The 25,387-nt window shown below is 35.1% G+C and overlaps 1 protein-coding gene across 6 annotated transcripts; it reads right to left on the reverse strand.

Annotated features, from left to right (window-relative positions):
• Window positions 1–501: 501 nt before the first annotated feature.
• LOC138714537 (chondroadherin-like) lies at window positions 502–7,664 on the reverse strand. Of its 6 annotated transcripts, none has more exons than XM_069846621.1 (4): window positions 7,492–7,664; window positions 5,325–5,445; window positions 3,987–4,109; window positions 502–3,194 (listed from the first exon to the last, which is right to left on the reverse strand). In XM_069846621.1, the coding sequence occupies exon 4, from the start codon at window positions 3,173–3,175 to the stop codon at window positions 1,454–1,456; it is 1,722 nt and encodes a 573-aa protein (XP_069702722.1). In that variant the 5' UTR covers window positions 3,176–3,194; window positions 3,987–4,109; window positions 5,325–5,445; window positions 7,492–7,664; the 3' UTR covers window positions 502–1,453. The 6 variants fall into 6 exon arrangements, with proteins under 6 accessions (XP_069702722.1, XP_069702723.1, XP_069702725.1 ...); XM_069846622.1 differs by lacking the exon at window positions 3,987–4,109 and adding an exon at window positions 4,196–4,256; XM_069846624.1 differs by lacking the exon at window positions 5,325–5,445.
• Window positions 7,665–25,387: the final 17,723 nt, after the last annotated feature.

The following is a 25,387-nucleotide window of genomic DNA, read 5'->3' on the forward strand; positions in this document are numbered from 1 at the left end:
ATTTGAACTGCGTCTGTACCTCTCTCTGTCAATCCCATGATGTGAGAAATGTCTAAATTCTGATGGAAAATATGTTGAAAAATAGCTCAACAATTGCTGTGTCCGTTCCAATAAATTTATCCAATGAAATGGTGTTTTTTTTTTTCTGTTAGCGGCCCCTGTCGAACTTATTTTTTTACGGTCCTCGTAATTGCGGTCGAGTGGCCAAAATTTGTATAAGCACTTCTTTTGACATTATTAACATGGTGGAAGAAAAAAAATTAACTTTTTTATCTGCCCCCATCAGAATGTTTGCTTGTAGGCGAAGGGCCCCGGGATTGATACCCGGCTCCGAAACAATTTTTCCCTTGAAATTATTCAGGCCTGCTTCACAGGGAGCTTCTATCTGAAAGCCAGATTTGCATGACTTATATTATCGTCAGTTAACAATTCTTTAAAGCTAGTGAGCTATTATATTTTACCCGCAGAGAATTGCTGAAGTGGCATTCAATGAACCGTTACTTATCGTCCCATTAGTCATTTAATACTGTATTTCCAATAAGCCAACATCTTCGGCTACAATCACACAAGTTCACGTGAGATGGCACCATTATAAAACTGAAAACAAAATGTCCACTTTGTATGAATGTGAGTGTGCCGGGTTAATATTAACAAATCATCACAAAATATAAAAATACATGACTGTCGCTGGGCAGTAACCTGAACACACGTTTCAGCGTCACATTGTTGACAAGTAACTCCACCTGTTATAGTCCCGTCGCTCTAATTTCCGGCAGCCAATCGCGTTGCAGGTCGGCTACATTTGAACGTGTGCGTCTTGTGATTCGCTGATTCATTTCTTTAAGGCTCGATAAATACTTAATATAGTCGCCCACCATTTTAGCTGTTTTGTTGGCGTTCGCAGAAAGCACACGAAGACGTTATTTGCCGCTCAATTATTTGCTGAATTACATTGCGTTTGATTTATTATGATAGGAGCTACGATATGATAATGTTTAACGGTGTGGCAAATAGATTCCTCGTATCGTAGCTCGGCAACGTAAGACCAAAAATGGCGCACGATACTATCTACCTAGATTTTATAGAGCCTTCACTTTCTAAGACGTAAGCAAAGAGGCGGAGTCACGCCGGAAATAACAGCGTCGGGACTTTTTATAGCACAACCATAAAGCATCTAATAGATAGTATAGAGTTACCAACAATGAAAAAAAAAAAAGTCCATGAAAGTTCCTTCGATAGGCTAAATCCAAATAAAAATCAATTAAACTAAAATTAAGTTGAATATTTCGTTAAGCTTTCACATTTACAGCCTGAGCGGAACAGCGTGACGTAGCACGCTTTGATGACGTCACAGTATTAATTGAAAGTGTGACCAAATTTCTCGAATGTCACAAACGTTTCACATTAAACATATTTATTACATTTTTTTTACATAGCACTCTTTGACTTTCAATCAGTAACTGCAATAATTTTGTCCTTTCAGTTTTGGTTCCGATAAACATTTCTTCTCCATTGGAGTACTTGGAGGATCTCTTACCGCTGGATGGCTTGACATACTCGCTAAGAACACAGATGTTCTGTTATTAGCAGGAAGAGTGTCTGCATTGAACCATTCCCTCTCATCATCAGCTATAGAAGGCAGTCTACTTTCATGATACGAGTGACGAAGAGTCTTGTGTTCGACTCTGGGGAGTGATCTGGCACTGCTGCTCATTGCCCTCTCTACCCTCCTTCTTAACAAAGTTTCTTGATGCTGGCGATGAAGTTCTTCTTGAAGCTGGCGCTGGCGTTGAGAAGTTTCATGATGTGTCATGTAATCTTCAGGTGGCCTTCCGATGTAATTGATGGTATTCGCCGAATATTCTGCAGCTGACACACGGATGTTTCGACGCTTGAAGAATTCTTTATAGTGGCGAAGTACTACAAACGACGTCACTCCACAAGCTATAATAACCAGCAGAATTCCCAAACATGTTACCACGTACACATACATTGGCGTCATCAACCGTTCTGTATACTCAGTCTCAATTTCCAGATCACACATTGTTGCGTTGCAACTGTTATTAGTTCCGAGAAATTCAAAATTCTTGCTCGAAAATTCAAAATCAGGCTCTTCACAGCTTGACAAAACGACAACTTCATTCTCTTTACTCCACTTCCAAAGTTCCCATAAGGCACAATTGCAGGCCAATCTATTATCTGATACCTTCAAATACGTCAGGTTGCTAAGATGACAAATCACTTTCAAGTGAATATCTTCGAAATTATTCCCAGAAAGGTCTAGCACTGTAAGACGATTCAGTGTTGAGAATTGCTTCTCGTGGATGGAATTCAATATATTTTTACGTAGATTAAGGTTCTGTAACTTTGACATACGAGAGAAAATTTCAAGATCAAGTGTTTTCAATCTATTCTCAGAAAGATCTAAATACTCCACTTTTTCTAGGGATGAAAACAAATGAATACTAAGTGATTGTAGTTGGTTCTGGGACAAGTCCAAAGTTTCTAAATTCTGCATTGACGCAAATGTGTCATTGTGCAAATCTCTGAGCAAATTTCTAGACAAATACAAGTGCTTGAGCAATTTTAATGGAAGAAATACTTTGGGATTGAGAGCCTGTAATTGATTGTGGGACAGTCTCAATTCTTCAAGATTTTTCAGCCTTATAAATGTTTTTTCAGGAAGTGCACTGATGCTACAAAACTTCAGATCTAATGATTTTAGCGACGGTATGTTGAGAAAGGGCCTGTCGGCTGGAAGTTCTAACATATTGTTGTCCAACTTAAGAAACTCCAGTCTGTTATTCACTGTAAATGCATTCTGCTCTAAGGACACAATTTCATTTCTACTTAGATAAAGGAAAATTAAACTTGTTACGTGTCTTAAAGCACCACTGTCAATCACTGATATCTTGTTATCACTGAGGTCTAATATCTTAATACTTTCAGCATTATGGACGTTGAAAGAATTCCTTTTCAAGGAAGATAACTTATTTCCAGAGATGTTCAGGAACCTTGTAGCTACGCTCAATTGTTTTGGTATTTCATACAGCGATAAGTTACAACAATCAGCTCTGTACTCCGATGGACAACTGCATCCATTAGGGCATGGTGCATCACTTCCCACTACAGTCACAGATATCACACACAACACTAATAAGTCATAGATTGCCATTCTTCACTTCCAAGACGTCCTGGAAAGAGCAAAATACAGGGATGTAACGATGTATTTATTTTATTGTAATTTTTAAACTAAAAGAATATATAGTAAAACACATCCTATTAATGTAACATCTTTCAATAATTTGTACTAAGGTAGGTGTCCCTGATATGGCCATGCTAAGGTTTGAGAATTTTTCTAGCTGCCATTTTGAAAAAAAATGTAAACCAATTTTTTCTTACGCGTTCTCAGTCTAATGGACTTTATTAAAACAATTTCCTTTCCCCATAAAAATAGCTTTAATTGTCCAAAAAGTCCCAAATTCCAAAAGTATACCTAGTGGCCATGTCAGGAACATGTGCACATGATATGGCCACCCTTGTTCCATGTTCTACAAATCGTGATTGTTTTTAGTTTGATAGCGCAGTTGTGCTAAAATTAAATAATTCTGGTGTAAAATGAATAAAAATGACACTTAATAATCTTTTTTATAATTCAAAAGTGTAGTCAAAACAGGCTTTTCCATTAAAAAATTAAGTTGTTTTTCTTAAAATACAAAATTTTTGCGTAATCCCAGCTATAAGGCATGTAAATTTGTCAGGTGAAAAAATAAAAGTGAAATGAACTTGATATGGCCATGGTGCATTTGATATGGCCATATCAGGAACAGGTAAACTTTCACGAAAATCGTTTGATTATGAACAACTCGTAAAAGATACGCCATCAACGACAACACCAATCAACAGAACATTAAAAACTGAATGGAGGACTATGGTTTTCATGAAACAAGTCTTTGAAAAACATGCATAAAACAAAGGAGACTTACCAGAGAAAAATAAGAAAAGGTCACATGAAAACCGCAGAACAGGCAACTGACGCCATATTGCTCAACCTGACTGGATGGAAAACGACCAAGTGACATACCAGGATGCCCTTTCACTGGATGCTGCTGCAATTTAGCGGATTTTTTGGTTAACTAACTCACAATAGGGGGGGTGGCCATATCAGGAACATGGCCATAACAGGAGCACCCACCTTATTTGCACTCTTCAATCTGACATCGCAAATTACTGACAATCGAGAAATAAGACTGAACCTAAATGGAAGAGATAAACAAAAAATGTGAATATTGTATTATTATGTTTAAGGGGATTGTACAGCTTACAGCAGTAAAATTTTGGAAATATTCAACTTTTTTTTCCTCCATTACATTACTGTATTTTGTACAATAATGAAAATTAGTATGTGTAAAGCATTGTCCTTCTGCTATATGAAGAAAATATTTTTAAGATTAAAAAAATATATATATATATATATATATATTTTTTTTTTCAAAATTCAAAATGATGGCAGTTCATTGTGCAGTGATGAAGTATTTCCCTCATAGCTCAAAAGCTATCCAACATTCTGTGATTAAATTTTTTGTGTGCATTTATGCATTTCATATCGACAATAAGAAGCAAAATCACTTCTCTACGTTTGATAGATTGTGACAAAAAATAAATTCATTTAAAAAATGGTCAAGTATTTTCTTCTAACACAAAATAAAAAAAATATAGCCTATATTATTTATTAAGGAATGTAGTTGAAAGAGCATGATATTGTAAACATGAGTTTCTGCAATGAAATAAAAGACAGAGAACATGAAAAAGTTAAAAAGTTTGAGTTATGAGGGAAACGCTTCATCACTGCACAGTGAACTGAATTTTGAAGAAAAAAAAAATATATATATATATATATATATATATATATATATATATATATATATATATATAATTTTTTATCGTATTTTTTTTTTCATATAGCAGAAGTACAGTTTTTTACACATACCAATTTTCATTATTGTACAAGATACAGTAATAGAGAACAACGACGCCATATCCTCATATTCTGTCGTATACTTCAGCGCTCCACGATTGTGTACTGTTTGCAAATCACGTAAGTACAACCATGAAAGTTTGGAGTTTTCACACTTTCATGTTAACGTCTCAGGCCAATGTCAATGTCAGTGTTTATGTGAATCATTGTGAATGATCCCATTTGATAACCTGGCCGCAAACTTCTGTGTTTATGTTACGGTTATATGTAATTTTCATTGTGAATGAGTCATAACTCTGCCTATGGATGGATGTGTACGCTTCGCCCATGTGATGTGTTGTCTGACCTGTAGTCCAGGCGTCGTGCAGACCCCTTATCAATTGGGTCCCGATCCGCGCTTATCTAAAAATTCGCCAAGCTTTCAAGGACTTCAAATACGAACAACCCTGGCGAAAGTTTTTGGAGAGCTGTAAGAAACAAAGGAAGAGTGTAATTTATATAAATTTGAGGATCTGATTCTAAAGTTTTTAAAGACCATTGCTAATTATGAAATACCCTACCTATTTTTGAAGAGATTCGTATAACATTTCACACAGTTTACAGAATGTATCAACCCAAATACTAATGAAATACAACCAGTCACATTTAGCTCCCCGTCGTTTTTTTAGTTCATTTACCGTCCAACCGTTTTATCCATTGACTCACCAGCAACATCACAATGTAGATTAAACTAACGCAGATATATAACTACCGTTTCACAGATTTCACTTTCACTTAAAGCCAATTGAGAACTTTGTTCATTAAATGCAACGAATGCACTTTCCAGTGACTTCTCAATACGTCTTTTCTCTTTAAGAAAAGTAAACAATGTCCGTTGTTTTGCCATTGTACACTGAAATATTTATATTTATTGTATATGTTATAACTGTTTTAGTAAAGAAAATTATTGTATTTGCTAAACAAAATTAACACTGAAAACTACACCAATAAAAACACAGCATACGTGACTTCTTAACTGCAACAATGAAGAAAGAAAATTCATACGGTTTAAATTTCAACCAATCAAGATTGACCCGCAGACTCTGTTACGAAAATAATATTGTGTCGCCAACTAGCACTGCCTTTCCTAAATTCCCCTACATTAACACACACAAAAAATAACACTAACGTTTCAACCTCCACAGTATTTAAAGGGTGTAAATTATATGTTGTTATTGAAGTGTTGTATCAGTGAAGAATTGTTGTGTCAGTGAAGTGTGTTGTGTCAGTGAAGTGTGTTGTGTAAGTGAAACGTGTTCCTGTCAGTGAAGCTTTATAGTTTATAGTGGCAGTGAAAAGTATTTGAACAGTGAAATGTTTTTGAAGTGTTAGTGAAATCAGGATAGAATCAGTGAAATATGTCGTAGTTCCAGTGCAGTGAGTGAGTTGACAGCGAAATGAGTGTAATGTTGAAAGGTACTTGTGCAGATATGAACATATCATACTCGTGGGTTTTAGTTCGAACTTAGGTTTAAGATACAAATTCGATTTATTTCAAATGTTATTTTAAGTGATCGTTTCATTTAATTTATGATATTCCCTGTTGTTGTTATTATTATTATAAATTATTGTTAGTATTAATTATTAGTATTATTATTAATTGTATTTTTAATTAATAAGTTTATTACTGTTATTATTGAGTGTAATTAGTTTACCACTGCCACCGGGTATATACCCATTGCAGTGTGAGTAAATACATACAATAGAAACAGCTATTTTAAAATCTACATAATAAATTATTTACCTTATCTTAGTTACTGAAAAGTCACATCGAATTAAAACATAATATTCTGTAAATTATATTTCTTAGTTTAAAAAAGTTTGAAATCTCCGTGGGGGAGGGGCATCCTGGAATCCAGGAAGGGAGATTTCCTCGCTCTGTCTAACTTGTGAATTCGTCACTGATTAGAGAAGTTTCAGCAATCAGTAAAGTATAAGTTTATTATCTGTACAGTTAAATAGTTGATTAAATTAATTATTATTAAGAGTTTTGTATTATTCTTTGCTAAGACAAACAAAATTTACTTTATTATATAAAATATTGAAAATAAATATCACATCACATCATAATTATGTTATGTTATCAAGTCCTTTCTTTCGTGGAAAACCCTGCTTTTCAGAACCTGTCCTCGTTTTCATTTTTTCCTCCTGGTAAACATAGTCCTTGGTCAACATATTTCAGTACACGTCATTCCCTGACAAATTGACTCATATAAGTAATTAACATGAATAATTAGGCCTAAGGAATAATCGCAGGATGCATGACCAAAACAACTTTTAGGTAGACCTATTAGAAATTTGTAAAAGTGTTTATTTTCATGAAAATCTCGGAATTAATTTTTTTAAGCATCGCAAAACTTTCACGTATAATGAAAACATACAGATGGACATAAAACTTTGCATCATAATACGTCATTCTTCAAGTAATAGAAAAGTAAATTATAAAAGAGAAAATATTATGTTACATTACATACCTGAATGTGATATATTCATCGTCATGTGATCGATTTCTTGTTTCATAACAGACTAGAATGGTTTTTTCGTTCAAAGCTGAGTAAAAATGTTTAGTATGGACAATGGCTACAACAAAACCTGCAAGAACAAGCTCGCACCGTATACTATTGCAACGTTTCCTTCCTTTTATTGCATGCCTGTGTTATCAGTTTGCGGTTGTCCTGATTACGAGCTTTTATCACTCATACATACATACAAACACAAGGCGTGGACGGGCGATAAATGTGAACACAGAAGCGACGTATTTAGATATGCGATTTTCCGGCTTCGAAAGCATAATTCATTCTATTCTATCTACAGTACAGGGCACGAAGTTAGGTTACGGTTTCTACCAGCAGCGGCTCGCCGTAAAAAAATAGGTGAAGTGCTGTTCACATACACAAATGCATAAACAGTTTTAACAATACAATGAGTAGGCCTACTATTCGTAATCTACGTGCAGTTTTAATAGTTCTAGAACACATGCAAACAGGAAAATTAATTAATTAAATTAATTTCTTGCATACCAAGTCAATCCTCCTACATTTTAAAGCAGCAAACCTGTCGATGATGTCTTCATAAAATGTCTGAGTTTAACTGAGGGTGGACAGTATATCTCTATGCAAAGCTATGGGCTAATAATGAAAGTCTCTCCTGTGATGTAGCATTCCGAGTGAAATGTTCAATCTTTTCAAACAAAAAAGCTTCTTTCAACGAAAGAATTTTTTTAAGTTATTTTATACAACTTCTGTATTTTCTTAGCACTTTTTAAAACAAATAAGAAATGGAAATGTAGGTCGTCCAGAATTTAAAACATCTTTTTTATCCTCATATTTAAGTCTACAAAACGATATTTCTAATAAATTACAAACCGTGTCATTTTTCGGGATACATATTTCGCACTCATTAATCAACATTTTTTATGTAATGGTACCTAAGTATTTGTATAATAGCACTATAGTGATTAAACTTATAATATACACTATGATGTAGGATTAATACACTATGTACACTTATCACTAATATATTCTAAATACATTAAATAATACGTTAATATATACGTACACAATATTAAACTACATGCGTACATTTACGCGCGCGTTAAACTTTCAAATACAAGCGTTGGAACAAAACTGGGAAGATCATGAGGTCATGAGAAAAAACAATACACGCGGCGGAAAACAACTTTTAAACTTTGCGAATGTATGTGGGGTGTACGTATTCCTGATAAAATAACATAGAGCCAGCTAATTTAGCACTGCAGGGGTGGATGCTTGGAAATAAGAAATGAGGATACTATTCTCGAGTCAGGTAGTACATACTGTAAAATTTCACAGCCCTTAAACAATAGCCCCCGGCCTTGGAGACCGACTTCGCCCCTTCTCTATTATTAGTCCCGTTAGATCTGCAAACTGGTTACTTCGCCTACAAGAAGTCTGACAGTTCTCCGTGACTGATAGACTCAGAAACGCACTTCACTCATACAATCTTTCTTTAGTGCGTGACGTCACGTTACCATGGAAACCAAGTGCTGTATGAGAATGGGAGTCCAAATAATTTCACCTTTACAGTATTGTAAGTTCCAATAGTCACCGCTCGGCGCTCGTAACAGTTGACATTATCCTATTCAGCGGACGGTTACAGGTACTATTTATACAACTAAACACTGTTTATAACGACTGAAAATAAAACTTTTTTTTATTTTAGAAACACGGTATCGGTAATAACTGGAATTAATTCTTAATATGAGATAAAATTGTGTTTTACACATAAATACGTGAAGTAACACTTCACCTACTTCACCTGAATAACCGCCCCTGGTTTCTACTTACTTACTTACTTACAAATGGCTTTTAAGGAACCCGAAGGTTCATTGCCGCCCTCACATAAGCCCGCCAGCGGTCCCCATCCTGAGCAAGATTAATCCAGTCTCTATCATCATACCCCACCTCCCTCAAATCCATTTTAATATTATCCTCCCATCTACGTCTCGGCCTCCCTAAAGGTCTTTTTCCCTCCGGTCTCCCAACTAACACTCTATATGCATTTCTGGATTCGCCCATACGTGCTACATGCCCTGCCCATCTCAAACGTCTGGATTTAATGTTCCTAATTATGTCAGGTGAAGAATACAATGCGTGCAGTTCTGTGTTGTGGAACTTTCTCCATTCTCCTGTAACTTCATCCCGCTTAGCCCCAAATATTTTCCTAAGCACCTTATTCTCAAACACCCTTAACCTATGTTCCTCTCTCAGAGTGAGAGTCCAAGTTTCACAACCATACAGAAGAACCGGTAATATAACTGTTTTATAAATTCTAACTTTCAGATTTTTCGACAGCAGACTGGATGATAAGAGCTTCTCAACCGAATAATAACACGCATTTCCCATATTTATTCTGCGTTTAATTTCCTCCCGAGTGTCATTTATATTTGTTACTGTTGCTCCAAGATATTTGAATTTTTCCACCTCTTCGAAGGATAAATCTCCAATTTTTATATTTCCATTTCGTACAATATTCTGGTCACGAGACATAATCATATACTTTGTCTTTTCGGGATTTACTTCCAAACCGATCGCTCTACTTGCTTCAAATAAAATTTCCGTGTTTTCCCTAATCGTTTGTGTATTTTCTCCTAATATATTCACGTCAACCGCATAGACAAGAAGCTGATGTAACCCGTTCAATTCCAAACCCTGCCTGTTATCCTGAACTTTCCTAATGGCATATTCTAGCGCGAAGTTAAAAAGTAAAGGTGATAGTGCATCTCCCTGCTTTAGCCCGCAGTGAATTGGAAAAGCATCAGATAGAAACTGACCTATACGGACTCTGCTGTATGTTTCACTGAGACACATTTTAATTAATCGAACTAGTTTCTTGGGAATACCAAATTCAATAAGAATATCATATAATACTTCCCTCTTAACCGAGTCATATGCCTTTTTGAAATCTATGAATAACTGATGTACTGTACCCTTATACTCCCATTTTTTCTCCATTATCTGTCGAATACAAAAAATCTGATCAATAGTCGATCTATTACGCCGAAAACCGCACTGATGATCCCCATCTACACCATTTAAATAAAGAAGTGAGATTTTTTTTAGGTATTTAAGGGGAGAAGATGGTATTTTTTGGTGGAAAATGAGTAAATTTAAAAAAAAAAATCTTTAAATTACTCTGTGATATGTGTGGAATGCATAGCATAACATTTTGTGGGTATTTGTGCCCTTATCGGATGTTGAGTCGCTATTTTTAAACTTCCTGCGTTATGCATTTTCAAATCACTCGCCCACTTTTATTGTTGTTTCCGGTAAATTAAATTTTCAAAAAAAAAAAAAAATTCTTTAAAATACCCTTTGATATGTGTGGAATGCATTGCATAACATTTTGTGGGTATTTGTGCCCTTTTCGAATGTTGAGACGTCATTTTTAAACTTCCTGCGCTATGGATTTTTAAATCACACGCCCGCTTTTATCGGTTTCCAGCAACTTCATTTTTTTTTTTGCTACATTGCCAGACAAAAATGGATATAATTTCTGAGCTATTAAAGATATATGCATGAAATTTAGAACAAATATTCTTTAGACTATTAGGAAACGTTTCTCTGTAACAAAAGTTTGTTAATTGATTTCATTTTAAAAATACGTCCGTTTGCAAGAAAAGAAAGCAGAAAATTATTATTAAATTTTAATTGTTTATTTTACAAACGCTAATATTAAAATTTTGTTACAGACAGTTTGTAGAACATGCTTTTGCAAATACATTGCAAAAAAGATTTTGAATCTATCTTTAAAAACGGTTTAGATATATCGGTTTTACTACAATCTTGCATTGGGTATATATTTTTCAAATTTGGGCCCCCAAATAATTTTTTTTCAAACTATTTATATCTGGTTGAGTTCCTACAGCTATGAGCTCTCTAAAAAAAAAAAAATAATAATATGTTACACCAAAGAGGAAAAAAGTTAAAAAAAATACCATCCTCTCCCCTTAAAATACAATACAAGGTATTATACAGAGAGAAAATGATCAGAAGTTAAAACTGCATTTTAATTCGTAATGGTAATTAAATGTTAATCTATTTATAGGAATAAATTGTGCGTATACTTGCATAGTGAGACATAAAACTTAAAGGCAATGAAAGTGTGTGTTAAACGATTATAAATAAAAAATCAAAAGTATGGTTAAAAACTAAAAACATCTAAATAAGAAGCAAAAATATAACAATAAGTTTATTTTTTGTCTTATTATTTAATTTTCCCCTTTTTTACTAATTTAGTCCACATCTGTGGAGTAACTGTTAGCGCGTCTGGCCGCGAAACCAGGTGGCACGGGTTCGATTCCCGGTTGGGGCAAGTTACCTGGTTGAGGTTTTTTCCGTGGTTTTCCCTCAACCCAATATGAGCAAATACTGGGTAACTATCGGTGTTGGACCCCGGACTCATTTCACCGGCATTATCACCTTCATCTCATTCAACGCTAAATAACCTAAGATGTTGATAAAGCGTCGTAAAATAACCTAATAAAATATTTTTTTAACTAATTTATCCTTACATTCAAATGCGATATAAGGGAGGGCGTCTTTGGACCAACACTTACACTAGACCAGCCGTGGCGAAAATGTGATCGTGCGCCGAGCCACTGTGTAACCTGCAACGTGCATAGCACCTATGGAGGGAGGCGGTCACCCGAAGGGGAAGTGAAACAACTGTCTGACTTATTAACGGTTTTTCATTTTCCTTACATCAAGCACTTAAATATAATTTTATACAGTACAAGGCTACAAACTAATGTTTAGCACGTGTAACGAAGAAATAAATGAACAAGAAAACACAGGACACATTATCACAACCTAAAATTAACTGTCTTCAGAATGTGTCTGCGACAGAGTTTCAAAATCAGGAATTATGTCACTTACTGCCAGTCGTAGTTGATCACGAAGGTATTTGTCTGTCAGTCGTGATCTAAATTTGGTTTTTACTATTTTCATTGTTGAAAATAATTTTTCACAAACGTAAGTTACAGCGAACATGGCTTCAACAGAGCAAGCGAAAGAACGAAGGTTCGGATATTTATTTTTTGGCAAAGATTTGAAAAGTTCAACATTTGTCAAGTCCTTACATCTAGCTTTCATTTAACATCATATTGTAAATTTGTGAGTTTAAATTGAAGATCTAACCGCATTATTCGTACATTGCTGTAAAAGGATCGACGTACAGAGACGATGATGATGATGATGATGATGATGATGATGATGACGACGACGACGACGACACCTAACTTTTAATGTTTCATAAGTCACATGTAGTATAATGCCGTTTTACGTTATACAACCGTTTTCCTCGTAATACTTGCGAACAAATCATACATTTAATACTCTCATCATATTGACAGCAAAAAAATGCGTCCTCCCATCCTACTTGAAACTTTCGTTTTTGTAGAGGTACATGGTTTCGAGAGAGATATTGCGACGATACGCCACTCGCAGGTCAGAGACAAATACAAATGGAACGGAGTTTGACTCCAGTGAGTGAGAAGGTGGGGGTTGGGGAAGGTAGGAAGCAAAGGAAATGCACAGCTATCATTGCAAGCCATAATGTGCTCGTGAGTCACATTTTCGCCACGGCTGCACTAGACTCTCTCACAATGCGGGCTTCCTTGACCGTGTTGTCAGCACAACGCAGGGCTACCACAGAGACACCACAGAACAAGTACAAGACGAGGGCAAACATTCAGTCCCGTGTAATGGAGATAAGTAGGGACCGTATTTTGTCCCAGGAGGCTATAAGGTTAAGTATTACTGGAGTTTTCACCGTAGCGGGTGAAGTTGCGTGCATGTAGCAAGTGTAGGCCTACTACTTGTGTCATCTCAACGACTCCTGTGTGGTCAAGTTGGGCAGAAGAAAACATGAACCACTTTAACAATAAAACTAATACTTACAATTCACAAATATTATTTAAATCATGTACACTAGAATACGCTATTGTCACTATATAGGCCTACACTATAATAAAGAATGTAGGCCTACTTATTCAAACACCACTTAAAGTGGTTATTAGAGGAGAAAAATTCGCTCCAGCGCCGGGGATCGAACTCGGGTCCTTCGTTCCAAGTACCAAGTACTCTAACCACTGAGCTACGCCGAAGTTCAATCCACAGCACCGGATCGAATCCCCCCTCTAGTGTTTTTCCCTTTGTGGCCTAACTCCAAGTTCGACATATATTAAGTCAACTGTCATTATATGAGTACAAGGAACGCACTCAATTGAGTGACTTGGTGGCTGGGATTCCACAGTATATCTGTTATGGTAACAATAGTTATTGTTACCATAACAGATATATTCTGTAAGCCTAACAAATTAATCTTTACCTAGATTCTTCGCCCAACAGTGCATAATAGTGTGGAATCCCGTAATAGAGGGTAAAGTATGTATATATTATTATAATGGAGAAACTGAAATGACCAAGATAAAATGTTGTAAAAGACGGGAAAATGTTAATTGCGGAAATGTAAAAACAGGGTTCAACTGCATTATTTTATTATTATTATTATTATTATTATTATTATTATTATTATTATTATTATTATTATTATTATTTTGCTTTCTCCACAGTGCAGTGGTTCACAATTTTAGCCTACCCACAAAGGCACATTTTTCCAGGTGTGATACTTTGATGGCTAGATCGCATGCCTAATGTGGAAGATGATATGATGATAGATGATTGAGCAAAAAATGCTGGGTAACTTTCGGTGCTGGACCCCAGATTCATTTCACCGGCATTATCACCTTCATCTCATTCAGACGCTAAATAACCGAAGATGTTGATAAAGCGTCATAAAATAACCTACTAAAAAAATGATAGATGAGAAGTGACGGTTGATTGGAATTGGGAAGGAGTCGGGTTGAATTGGTATTATCACATCATTCTCCTGGAAGGACTTGGGAAACAAAGGAAAGTCACGATCGATCCAATCCCTGACCTCCAGAATACAAAGCGGGAATGATAACCATTGCTCCATTATGTTAAGCATTATTTCATTATTTTCCATTTTGTTAAGTTTATTTATAGAGTACACGCTTTAACATCAATCTGTGATCATATCGTGTATTAGGATCTGTGGGTATATACCAGTAGGCCGTTGTTATTATTGTTGAGTTCCTGTTTCTGTTGTGTGTTGTAAATGACTTGTGTTCATGTAACTGATTTTACATTTTGATTAATGTTTATGATATTGGTGACTGAGGCAGTGATGAATCATGGTATGTAAATTTCCAATCCCACATTTACCTTTGTGACTGAAAGAAACCATGAAAAATCTTAGGCAGATTGGTCGGCCACGGGGTTTGAACCCAGGACCACCCGAATACGAGTCACAAACACTACCGTCAGCGCCAACTCACTTGCTGCTTAGCATTATAATGTTCCCCAGAACCATTACTTCCTTACATTTACTGTGTTTTTCTTTCAGATCTTACAAAAACAATGAACAGAGCTTTCACTGAATTACACTCTTGAGTATAAAGTATTTTGCCAACTACTATTCAAAAATGTATCTTTAATGCTGATCGACAAAGAAAAAAATGAATCCATGAAGAATATTTCACGTAATCTTAGTTTATTGCTATGCAAGACTCAAATAATGAGCACAGTCAACAGATCAGAAGCATTATTTCAGACTGCTTGGGAAGATCTTATAGGTAGGTATATCATGCAGTGTACTGTATTCTAAGGTTGCTAGGTCTTCCATATTTTACCCACATTTTTTCCAATATCTTGTCTCACGTATTTAATATTTTCTCACGTAACTTATTTATTTAAATGGTAAATATGAATAGTGCTATGGTTCTATGAAAGTTATTCTAATAAATTCATAGTGGATGCAGATATTATAAGGGGTGTGCTGAAAGAAATACTGCAACTGCCTAATGACCTTCCTACAGATATGTTGTATACAGATACAAAATTCAAGGGATTAGGTTTATTTTGTTCAGCATGGGAATTATACTTACAACATATAAATGCATGTAGGATATTGCTTAAATCCAATAATTCCTTCCTACATGCTACAAGACGATTATCCCACGAAATTACATCCAGTCTCATAGCACTCAATATCACCGAATCAGCAAATATTTTAAATAAATACGGCACTCTAGATACGCGAAAGGTACGGCAAGTATTAAGAGAAAAAGCGTTTAAGAACTGGAGCCAGAAAAAACATAAAGGCAAAGGCGTGCTCTTATACCAACAATATACCCCGGCCAATAAGTGGATCCGGAATCACAAGGGTCTTTCCTGTAGTGAGTGGAGGGAAGCAATCAAGATGAATGCTAACATATCAGCTGTGCGTAGTGTACCTGGCAGGTCTTCGGGCAGTAACCTGTCGACGTTGCGACAGGGAGGTTGAAACCCTTGCCCATGTCCTGGGGGCCTGTCCACAAGGTGAACTTCTACGAAATACGCGGCATCATACAGTAAGATCTATAATAGCAACTGCCTTAAGGAACAAAGGTTATTCAGTATATGAAGAAGTACATGGCCTATCCAGTGAGGGCAGTACTCGAAGAATCGACATAATTGCATTTAAACCTCCCTCTCTTGAAGGTTACATCATAGACCCTACTGTGAGATTCGAATCGCACGAACACCAGCCAGATGAAGTTTTTATAAGGACAAATACCATCTGGAATCCATCGTCATTACGGGACTAATGATAGGAGCCCGTGGGACCATACCCCGGTTCCTAGTCGACTTCTGTAAATCTTTTGGCCTGCATAAAAATATTTTAAGAGATCTAACAATTGCAGCACTCAAATGCTCAATAGCTATTTTCAGGCATCATACATATGGACCATGACTAATTCGCATCTCCTTGACGTTACTTCTTTTAATATCATGTGTTTCAATATAATTCAAATTGTTATTTTTCACTCTAACAACAATGTATCACTAAGCCTCAAGGCATTTACTCTATTTTATTGTATCATGGTCCTCTTTGTCAATGGCAACCTGTAGTGGTTACAGGAAGAAATTAAATAAAATAAACTTAATTTTAAGTGTAATCTAAAATGACAAATTCTCATAAATATTCAACCTGTTTTGTTAAGGGAAATTTCAGTTGTAAACTTCTGAGTGAATATAAAGCAAGTGGAAAGTATTAATAGTGCTATGAGATTCATTTTAAATTATAGGATTATCAAAAAGTAAGTTACATTTTGAAGTAGATATAACATTTTTTTTTAAATTAAGGAATACACAATAGGTAACACATGTGTATGTATCGAACAATGTGATTTGTTCATTTATCACACTCATTTGTTTGGGTAATATGATACAGTAACAGGTTTTGTTTATAATGTGTTAAAAGTAAATTTACTTCTTATTGAATGTTTAAATCACTATCACTGACTGTTAGCCTTGTTCAGTTTTATTATGAATGTTGTTATTGTTTTCTAATGCCAGGCGTTTGACAATAAAGTCATTTGACCTCTTGCACTCCAATATTTTCAAAGATATTATCATGGTCAGCCAGTGAAGCACAGATTTTGAGGCGTTCCGAATCCATTTCTTGGTTTGAGTTGCACAATTGGCAGTTAGGGGACTGATATATCCCAATTCTATGCATTATGAATGTATTATTATGAATGTAAAATAAGTTTAACAAATGGCATATGAAAATTCAGAAAAAAACATAATTTAAGAATTGGTCAACGAAATTGATTTAAAAATGAACAAATCCCATTGTTCAATACATACAAAATGTGTTATCGTTTTGTGTAATGTTAATTTTGTTTAATGTTATATCTATTTAAAAATGTAACTTACTTTTGAATACCACCCTATACTTTTGCGTACAGTTATACTGTATATAACATGCTCCTAAAGGTAAATTATGTTGATAATGTCTTGATTGAACTATTTTGACTATTATTTCCCGAAATCTCTCGTATTGTCAGTTTGAAAACTTGGCAACACTAGTGTACTCCCTTCCTATTTCCTCTGATATGAACTATTTATAATACCAGTAATGGGGTAAATTTGATGATTGGAGTTAACCTGACCATAACAAATAGAATTTAAACCGAATGGCAATGAGACATGAAATTGATTGTTCTTAATCATAATATAGGCTCTTGTTTTTGTAATCTGTGCTATTTTATTGCTTATATTAATTTATTTTGTCTTCTTGGGCCCTTGGTTCTACGTACCAAGCGCTTGACCACTGAGCTACGCCGAATTCAATCCACAGCACCGGATCGAATTCTCCTCCTTCAATGTTTCCCTTTTATGGCCTGACTCCAAGTTAGGCATATATGTTGACGTATATGTCTAATGTCAATTGCCATTATACTAGGAGCGCACTCAGCTGAGTGACTTGTTTGGCCGGGATTCCGCAGTTAAGTGCACAGTAATCTGTACAGACATATGCACTGCAGCTATGAGAATATTATAGATTTATTAATTTGTCATACAGAATAATATCTGTAATATTGACAATTAATATTTGAGGAAAAAAATTCGCTTCGGCGCCGGGGATCGAACTGGGGTCCTTGGTTCTACATACAAAGAGCTCTGACCTCTGAGCTACGCCGAATTCAATCCACAGCACCAGCAGCAGAGGAATCCCGGGCCAAATAAGTCACTCAGCTGAGTGCACTCCTAGTACAAAAAAAAAAAAAATGTTATGTTTTATTTAACGACGCTCGCAACTGCAGAGGTTGTATCAGCGTCGCCGGATGTGCCGGAATTTTGTCCCGCAGGAGTTCTTTTACATGCCAGTAAATCTACTGACATGAGCCTGTCGCATTTAAGCACACTTAAATGCCATCGACCTGGCCCGGGATCGAACCCGCAACCTTGGGCATAGAAGGCCAGCGCTATACCAACTCGCCAACCAGGTCGACTCCTAGTACAATGGCAGTTGACATTGGACATATACGTCAACATATATGTCTAACTTAGAGTCAGGCCATAAAAGGGAAACATTGAAGGCGGTGCTGTGGATTGAATTCGGCGTAGCTCAGTGGTCAGAGCGCTTGGTACGTAGAACCAAGGACCCAGGTTCGATCCCGGCACCGGAGCGAATTTTTCTCCTCAAATATTGTCAATATTACAGATATTATTATTCTGTATGATAAATTAATAAATCTATAATATTAAAAGTCTGATCACCTTCTATTGACTAAATCTCATTTGGACAAGTTAAAAGAATCCTTAAGTGCTCCCATCTCTCTATGTTCTGTTAAACTGATTCCTGGTCACTCGAAAATTTATATTCAAACATTATTTACACGTAGTTCAGAGTTGTCCACAATTTAAAGCATTTCCTTTCAATTATGTACAACCCAGGCGTTAGTGTATTTCATTATTAAAGATACAGTTATCACTAGAGTCTGGATTTTTATGTAATGATATATTTTTTCCTTAGTATATATGTCTCAGAAAACGTAATGTCGTTTAATTCACACTTTGTAAAATAGACCTCATGCCACTCCACCGCTTGAGCCAAATCCTCAGCGAAGAAATGCGAAACCCTCTAGAAGTCATTGCTGTCAGCCACATCCAATATTGTTTACACATGCAATAATGACTTCATGCAATGTCGAGAGATTGTTTTTGGTGTATAAGAACATGCTGCCTGACCGCTGACAGAACGTAACTCCTGAAAACTTGGAGAAATATCTGGTGGCACATTGTGATTCATGCCTTGATTAACTATTTGGTGAGATATATATGTGCAATTTGTATGAAAATAATCTTCTTATTTATCTTCATTTAAAATAAAATTGTTTTTTAAATAATTTTTAACTCCCTATGCAATTTTGAGGTTCTCATTGACATAATATTTATGTACATATTTTAGAATCAATATTAGGCCCTACATACAAGATGACATCTATTTTATGAAATGAAAAACACAAGCAAATTTTCTCATTACAGCTCAAAAGACTAGTATCATTTTTTATAAAGTGAGTTCATTTTGCCGAGATTGTTGATGGGCCTCAATGTTACTCTTTTGTCCTTCCGACAAAAAGCATTGTTATCTCAATGCTCTTGTTTTCATTCATGTTCACGTGTTGTCAGACTTACACTAATAGCACGGGTGAAGGTTATTTATGTCCCGACCACTATAGGAGATATAGGCCAGTTTTACACTAATGCTAAACATATGTAGCATAACTTGTTGCTTGTGAGCCATCCCGAACCCCGCCCTCTACCCCTAAAAGCGCCAGTCTTACATCTAGTATCAGTTTCTAGAAGGTTGGATTTACACTTCAGTAAACTGCAAGAAGTCTCCAAAGGATAAAAACATGAAAATCGAGAAAATATTAACACACAAACAAACTTTTATCTAACTACACGTAACTCTATACGGGTATCACTTTTTTTTTTCTTTAGTAATACTACTCTATTACTAATTTCCTTAATCTTAAACTCAAGGTATAGGGGCAATTGTATTCATTGTATGCTTTGTACTGCACTATTTTATTACTACTATTAGTATTATTATCACTATTAGGCCTATTATTATTATTATTATTATTATCAATAATTGTCTTATTTTTTTATACTTTGTAAGCCTAATTTATTTTGACCTGCTATTCACATTTTATTATGCTTTTTTCTTTCTTTCTGTATGTTATATATTATGTCTGAATTCTTCTTACTTGTTGTTTACATTTTATTATTATTATCTTATTCAGTTTTATGTGTAAAATTGTAATGTACTTTGTAAATTTGTAGTGTTTTTGTAACGCAGTTTTTACTCCTCGTTGAGTGTTACAGAAGGCCGTATGGCCTTAACTCTGCCAGGTTAAATAAATCATTATTATTATTATTATTATTAATTGCCCTACCCTGCTACCAGGGTTGCCAGACGTGCTGAATTTTAATGGTGTGTCCTGGATTGAGTTGTATTTCCTGGAATGTCAAAAAGATAAAAAAAAAAATACAATTTTTTTGCTCATTCCTATCAATTATTTTTAAAATTCCTTATTCATTTTTGCAAGACCCTGTCTAACCGATGTTCAATGTTGTCATCAATGGTGTCCGGCACCTTCTATCACGTTCTATTGAAATAAAAACGATAATATTATAGTATGTTTTAGGTTGTTTGTTGTTTAGTCAACTGACCGAAGATAGGTCTGAACATCACAAATGATACCAACAAGGCATTACTTATGAGGCAACTAAGCCAGGAGATAATGGGGTAGGATGCCTAGTTCCTTTCCCCCTCCATTGCATACATCGCCGACTAGCTACATATTACACTAGTCAGACTTCAGATGCATACAAACAATTGTTCTTCCTCTGACACATATCGTCAAGTGAGATGTACTGCCTGCAACCTGAACCTCAATCAGAGGTAATGCATTAGGTATTATGTTGTTGTTTTCTAATGCCAGGCGTTTGACAATAAAGTCATTTTGACCTCTTGCACTCCAATATTTTTCAAAGATATTATCATGACCAGCCAATGAAGCACAGATTTTGAGGTGTTCCAAATCCATTTCTTGGTTTGAGTTGCACAATGGGCAGTTAGGGGACTGATATATTCCAATTCTATGCAGGTGTTTAGCCAAACAATCATGGCCTGTTGCCAATCTAAATGCAGCTACAGACGATTTTCGTGGTAAATCGGGAATTAACTGTGGATTTTGATGCAGAGAGTTCCATTTTTTCCCTTGGGATTGTGTTATCAAATTTTGTTTGTTGAAGTCTAAGTATGTAGATTTAATAAATCTCTTCACAGAGTAATACGTAGATTTAGTAACAGGTCTGTAAGTAGCAGTGCTGCCCTTCTTTGCTAAAGCATCCGCATTCTCGTTTCCCAGGATTCCACAATGGGATGGTATCCATTGGAATACAATTCTTTTATTGAGTGTTATTAATTGAGAGAGATATTGACATTAGGTATTATACAGTATCTTTTTTTACTCTCTTTGGAAGTTAATTTATTATTATTATTATTACTACTACTATTATTATTATTATTATTATTATTATTATTATTATTATTATTATTATTATTATTATTATTATTATTTAAACACTATGTCATGCATATTTTCTGCATAGATCAGACAGTAATATGACATTATTTTTCCAGACTTCATCAATAATTCCAAGGAAATTTCATAATCTAGCAAAAACGTAACAAAATCAAAAGTTTACACACTATATAATTACTTGAAATACATAAAATGAATAAAAATCAATTGCATTACAAACTGGATTAATTCAAATGAGTAGTCACGTTAAGTTATGCCGTATCATCACCTGTCCTGGATTCCTGATGAGAAAATCTGGCAACCTTGCTTGCTACACCTAAATGATGCTTCTGCAAAGGACTGTTCATATTGGACAATTCACTACAGCCTTACATAGTATGTCACTACTCAAGATTGAATGTGATACTTCTCATGTACGTAGAAGGTGGAATACAGCCATGCTGAAGCATGATCCAATGATATGGTGATTAAGAGAACACGAAAGACAAAATGGCTTCCTCCTTACTTCAGACCGCAGATCATTCTTTTGCCTGTTGATGAAAGTATTAACTAGCAATGGCTGTTGTAAATCAACGGAAATTCGCAAAATAATACACAAGACAACATCTATTTTATGAAATGAAAAACACAAGCAAATTTTCTCATTACAGCTCAAAAGGCTAGTATCATTTTTTTATAAAGTGAGTTCATTTTGCCGAGATTGTCGATGGGCCTCAATGTTACTCTTTTGTCCTTCCTGACGAAAAGCATTGTTATCTCAATGCTCTTGTTTTCATTCATGTTCACGTGTTGTCAGACTTACACTAATAGCACGGATGAAGGTTACTTATGTCCCGACCACTTTAGGAGACATAGGCCAGTTTTACACTAATGCTAAACATATGTAGCATAACTTGTTGCTTGTGAGCCATCCCGAACCCCGCCCTCTATCCCTAAAAGCGCCAGTCTTACATCTAGTATCAGTTTCTAGAAGGTTGGATTTACACTTCAGTAAACAGCAAGAAGTCTCCAAAGGATAAAAACATGAAAATCGAGAAAATATTAACACACAAACAAACTTTTATCTAACTACACGTAACTCTCCAAACAAATCACTGAAACGCAGATTCCAGAAGACTACTTAACTATTCAATTGTAACACAAAAAAAATATATATATCCTCAATGATGATGTATCAGTTAATGTATAACAATAATTATAAACAAACAAATGAACATAACATGCATAATGCGAGAAACATTTGAAAGTTGTTGTTGTTCTGTTGTTTTCTAATGCCAGGCGTTTGACAATAAAGTCATTTGACCTCTTGCACTCCAATACATTTGAAAGTAAAATCGCATCTCTATCCTTAGTAATCAGAAAAAAAATTCTCCAAAGAATAAAAACATGAAAATTCGAGGCGATATCAACATATAATCAAACTTATATTTAAGTACACGTAACTCTTCAAACATATCATTGAAACGAAGATTCCAGAAGATAATTTAACTATTCAATTGTAACACCAAAAAAATATATATTCTCAATGATGATGTATCAGTTAATGTATGACAATTTATTATAAACAAACAAATGAACACAATATGCATAATGCCAGAAACACTTGAAAGCAAAATCGCATCTCTGTCCTCTGTAATCAGAAAAAAAAAAAAATCTCCCGAGGATAAAAACATGAAAATTCGAGAAGATATTACCACATAATCAAGCAGACGTAACTCTTCAAGCAAATCACTGAAACGAAGATTGCAAAAGATTATTTAACTATTCATAACTGTAACACTAAAAACATATAGCCTATATCCTCAGTGATTATATATCTATTAGGCCCAGTTGTATGATCATAGAATAAATCTTGGAATAGCTATTCATGGAATAGCCTAACTATAGAATAAATGGAGTATCGTGTTGTATGACGTTCGTTTATTCCAAGGTTATCTATTCCATAGTTAGCCGAATTGGAACAGAGGTTGGCAATATTTTAGATGGTGTTCTGTTTATAAAGTACATTCAGAATACCAGTAATGGTTGAAATTTATTTTCTGAACATATCATTATTTTGCGTATAGATTTTGTTTTAAAGAAATGAGTAAATGAAAATAAATTAGAAGTCAAAATTATTAGATAGAAGATTACACTTAAGCTAGTTGTGATAGTGAATGATATAAGAATGTGCTAGAAAGCAAAAACTGATGCCGTAACTTTTATAAAAGACAAGAGCATGGGAATCTATAGCTACGTTATAATCAGGGAACGGATTTATATAGACTAAAAATATATGAAATATGTAAATATATATGTAGTTATTTTTACCAAAATATGGAATTAAATATGGATTTTTACCAAAATATGGAATTAAATATGGACTTAAAATTATAAAAAAAATGACTATGTACGTTAAATATTGGTACATTTTAATCAAACTAAACAAAAAATATAATGGACGTACCTTATCTTCCAATGTAGTTTCAACAAAACACAATTTTTATTGTCTGTTACCATAACAATAGGTTACAAACATTTCTTTCAAGTGCTGAAAAGTGAATCTTCTTCTATTGTCTCTGAGGATAGATTTATACTGACTAAAAGAGCGTTCGACGTCACAAGAAGTAACTGGTACATAATTCAATTTCACAATGTCTGCTGGGGATAAGTCCAAGTTAATCTTCACTGTTGATTCACCACTCATCACAGCAACAACCTTTTGTAGTTCTTCATATCCAGGGTTTTTTGAAAGTACAGTGTCCACCTTAGCTCTTACTGCATCTGCAACTTTACCTCTACCACGATTCAGTTGTTCCACAGTACTATTTATAATTTCAAAACTTTCAGATAGTGAAAGGTGCCTATTTTGGAGACTTTTGAGCGTTTTTATGATGCATGAAAATGTATGCTGAATGTGAGCTAAGTCATTCTTCACACTTATGTCACAGGTAACTGTTTTCGCAGTATCAATTGAGACTGCATCTTCAGAGTCCAATGCAAGGAGAACATTGTTAATAGAGTCTATATGTTCGGCATAATATTCAACTGCTTCTAGCCATGTACCCCATCTAGTTAAAATTGGCTTTGGTGGCAATGGAATTTCAGGGTACATTTCTTTCAACACGTTAACTCTACTGGGAGCTTTGAGAAATACTTTTTTCACTGATGAAATCAACAAATCTACTTTAGGGAAATTGTCTCTGACCACTTCTGCCACACGATGAAATGCATGCGCCACACAAGTAAAATGAGTCAATTTAGGATATACAACAGATAATGCTTGTCCAGCTTTGACCATATAAGGGGCAGCATCGCTAATAAAGAATAACACATTATCGTACATAATACCCTTTGGCCGCAGGATACCCATAGCTTCGTTGAACAGTTTAACTATAGTTTTGTTATTGCACTTTTCTAGAACATCACAATGTAAAAGAATTCGTTCAGAATATTGTTCACTTAACAAACCGATAACTACATTACCAACAAGTCTACCTTCTTTGTCGGGGGTCTCATCAATGGAAACCCAAATTGAACTATCTTTAATTTCATCTCTTATCTTCTGTATTGTCTCATCGTAGATGGATGGAGCATACGTCTTCCTAAGTGTTGACTCATCCGGGATTGTATGTTGAGTATATTTTTCAAGGAATTCCCTGAAGACCTTATTCTTTAGTTTGTAGAGAGGAATATCAGCAGAGATGAGAGAACGGCACAGGTCGATGTTAAACTCAGATCTTACATTCGATGTTGTTGGTTGTGTTAAAAACAATTGTCTCTGCTTGGAATTTAGTTGTTTGTTGGCCTGATGTTTACTAGTTGTAATGTGTTGTTGCACCAGGAACTTTTGTGTAGATGATACTGCACACTGACAC

This window comes from Periplaneta americana, chromosome 2 (genome assembly GCF_040183065.1).
Source record: "Periplaneta americana isolate PAMFEO1 chromosome 2, P.americana_PAMFEO1_priV1, whole genome shotgun sequence".
Classification (NCBI taxonomy): domain Eukaryota; kingdom Metazoa; phylum Arthropoda; class Insecta; order Blattodea; family Blattidae; genus Periplaneta; species Periplaneta americana.

Excerpts from the sequence above, each read along its gene's own strand:
- LOC138714537 (XM_069846623.1), bottom strand. The coding sequence starts at position 3,175 with ATGGCAATCTATGACTTATTAGTGTTGTGTGTGATATCTGTGACTGTA.